The sequence below is a fragment of the Empidonax traillii genome, unplaced genomic scaffold, assembly GCF_003031625.1.
Source record: "Empidonax traillii isolate 1590-97213 ecotype Southwest subspecies unplaced genomic scaffold, ASM303162v1 scaffold137:size1056949, whole genome shotgun sequence".
NCBI classification, from domain to species: Eukaryota; Metazoa; Chordata; class Aves; order Passeriformes; family Tyrannidae; genus Empidonax; species Empidonax traillii.
Window position 1 is genome coordinate 108,916 of NW_020955330.1, and position 3,432 is coordinate 112,347.

Here is a 3,432-nt window from a genome sequence, read left to right on the forward strand (position 1 = left end):
TAGTATTTTTTTAATCATTAAAATATATATACATATGTTTACATAATTTTAATATAATTTTAATATAGTATGTTGCAATTAGCATTTAGCTGTACACCAGCACCAATGTGCATATTTCCCCCTAATTTCTCTCTGACACAAAGCTGTCTGAATCAGTGCAAAATTCTGAAAATTTCTGTGACTTGAAAAAACTTGCCATTAATCAAGTTTAATTTAATTTTGTCATCAGTGAGGTATATCCTTAATATTCACTTAGATAACTCATTTGAGAAACTGCAATTATTGAAGGAAAAGATTCCTGAAACAGCTCATTTTCTAAATAGCAAATCCCAAAGAACTTTCGAATTGGACCCCTAGATTGAGACAAATTTTTTGTTAAAAGAACTGTTCATAACAGAATCATCTTTGTCTCACCACTTATGTGCTAAATCCCTCTTCAGTACAGTTTAATACTGTTTTTTTTTTTTAGTAGATAATTGTTTGAAGTCATAACTCAAAATGTACTGTCAGATTCTTGCTAGCCATTTTAGTATCTTAGGTCTTACTTGAGATAAGACTCTGTTTGGATGCTTTGTTGAATTTCTTGTCCTAGCTGTTAAACAGTAAAAAGTCTATTAAAAGATATCTATATGTATTACCTGCATAGCTCCTTCCTGTACTCATACAAGATGACACAACCGTCCATTTATCAGTTGTTGGATTATAATACTCCACTGTTGATAAATTACAGGAACCATCATCTCCTCCAACTACATATAACAGACCATTTACAGCACAAACACCTGAAAAAAGGACAGGAAACCAGTATGAAAAATAGCAATTGACTACTATATCACGCCCCAAAAAGCATGGGGTTTATTTTGCCACACTATGAAAGCAGCAGAAATCCAAGAACATGCACACCCAGTGCCATTTACACCAAATGACATTGGCAAGATTTTAAAGTCATTGTTGCACATACCTGCATTCCTTCTGCACATGTTCATGTCTGCAACCTGCTTCCACGTACTTGCAATGGGGTCAAACACTTCAACACTTTTTCTTACCAAAGGACCATCATGACCACCTACTGCATACAATAAATTGTTTAACACACCGACACCTGCAAACATATGAAAATACGCAGAATTAACCAGAGAATAGTTTGAATGATACAAAGGAGAAACAACAAATATTATGTCCACTAACATAGATCCTTCATTAAGTCAACGCTAGAAACTCTTTCAGAAAACATTTGGGTCAGGATGCATTAAAGCAAAGAGACAGTAACTATAGCAGGACACTGATAAATATAACATATCAGGACACTGATAAAGTGCCTTGCGTGCCCATCTACCATATTGCAGCATACAAAGACCAGAGCTGTTCTGCAACAGAAGATTTAGAAAATTTTGGACAAAAAATGATGTGCAGGAAAATGAGGATTGTTGAAATTTAGGACTAATTAGAAGTGACAGTAAATGAGACAGTGTGCTCAGCCAGCATAACGGAAATCTGACAAGATGATAAAGTGTAAGTGAATTTTTAGAAAGTAAAAACTGTGCAGTACAGAGGATAAAAGCTGAATGGATAGACATTATACAATAGGGATGTTTCCACTGAAGTGTTGGAATACCTTGTAAACATATATACGAAACAGAAGGAAACAGTTAAGAGTGAATACCTTCTCTGGGATTTGGAGGAGAATACCAAGCGTCTTTGAAACAAGCTTCAGTTATCAAAATATCCAAAAGGATATCAAAGCATGTCCTTTAATCCTAAGCTCTCCTTTACTTTACAACAGAAGTTTATAAATCTGTAGGCTTGGAACAAAGGGGTGAATATAGCTAGTTCTATCGACTTGCTAATTGGGCTGCACATATTGAAAAGATGGTAATGGGGGAAGCAGAAAGAAAGGCCTGTTTATTTATTCCTCACTTTATAATGCATTATTAGAACACAAAAATAATAAATTTCAGAAATGTAGAGGGGTTTTGGATTAAAACTTTTGTGTGACGGACCATAAAGACAACTAAAAAGCACCACTATGGAAATATATTGGGAAATCTGATCTATGTCACACTGGAGATTATGAAACTCAAAGCTGAGATACAGATTTGCAAATATGGTTCATAAAGGATTCCATGGAAAGGGCACAGCTTAAAATCTTTTTTAAAGGGAAATAACTAATATGAATGCAAAAGATCAGTTAAGTCCTTTAGAGGAAAAAAATAAATAAAAGAGAACCTTGAGACTTTAATAACTAGCTGAAATATCTCTGAAAACATATCACTAATATTGTATGTAAGAGCCATTCCTATATGGGGAGAGAAACAACTCCTGCTGAAATGACTAAATTTTCTTATTAAAAAGACTGATTTTAATAATTAAAGGAAGAGAGAAAGGAAACATGGAAGTTAATTGGTAATGTAAATCTGAAAAATAGCTTTTTGATAGGACACTTTTATAAATCATCCTATCTAATGCTTTATCAGTGATACTCACTACTAACATTTCCCCATATCCTTCCCAGTTCATTTAATTCCTCTTTTATTGCTATTATTTCTAGCTATTATGTCACAGTATAGTATGACAACTATTACACAGGATAATACAACACTCAGCTTTTGTAGAATCAAACATTACAGAGCTAGAAGGAGGGCTACGATTTCTGGTTTAAATATGTGATGTGATATAAATCCCCCCACCCATACTTTTGGTATAGTTACCAACCTTCCTATTCAGTATGTAGAATTTTCCCTTTGCCCTTTTTTTACCCCCATAGTTCCTTATTTTTAATAATGTCCTCCATTCCTCCTTGGTGCTTCATTTTCCCTTAATCCCACACCCAGTTTCCAGGTCCTACCTTATTTCTTGCTTCCGTCTGTATCCTCTTGTTGCCGTCTTCTGAGTTCTCCTTTCTTTGTTACATTTCTTTCCTGCCCATTTTTCAGGACCCTGTCTTATCTCTCTCAGCCCTCCCAAATGGCCTATATATGGATCTGAAGTTCCTCATCCCAACATGTTGCTGGAAACAGATCTGCCCCCATATTGATCAACTGAGAAGCAGTTGGTACTAAAGAACAGTAACTTGAGGGTTAACCTCTGAAAAGTTGCTTTTGAATGAAGCTGAAGCAGTAGGAGGAGATGAGCTTAAGTTCCTTGAGATGACCAGAGATGCAAAACTTGAACACAGGAACAAATTTTTTTTTAGTTAGTACCCATAACACCACCAGCACTGATTGCCAGTTGAAACAGTTCTGGTGGGTTTGGATATGTGGCCTCTACAGCCAAGCCCAATCAATAGTCACAATTTTCACATTACAACCCACTCCTCTGCCACACAAAAATATAATTTTCCATATATTTAACAGAGTGGCACAGAAGAATGTTCATTATTTTACTCAATTATATGAATCTGAAATAACTGACTTTTTTTTTTTTTTTTTTTTT

General features: G+C 34.9%; 1 protein-coding gene across 3 annotated transcripts in view; it reads right to left on the minus strand.

The window, feature by feature from the left end:
• Positions 1 to 3,432, minus strand: part of KLHL2 (kelch like family member 2) — a 59,339-nt gene that overhangs the window by 2,007 nt on the left and 53,900 nt on the right. For all 3 annotated transcript variants that reach the window (XM_027883916.1, XM_027883917.1, XM_027883919.1), the window contains 2 exons: positions 962 to 1,102; positions 639 to 782 (listed from right to left, as the gene is read on the minus strand). In XM_027883916.1, coding sequence (XP_027739717.1) covers positions 639 to 782; positions 962 to 1,102 — 285 coding nt within the window. The remainder of the gene's footprint in view (positions 1 to 638; positions 783 to 961; positions 1,103 to 3,432) is intronic.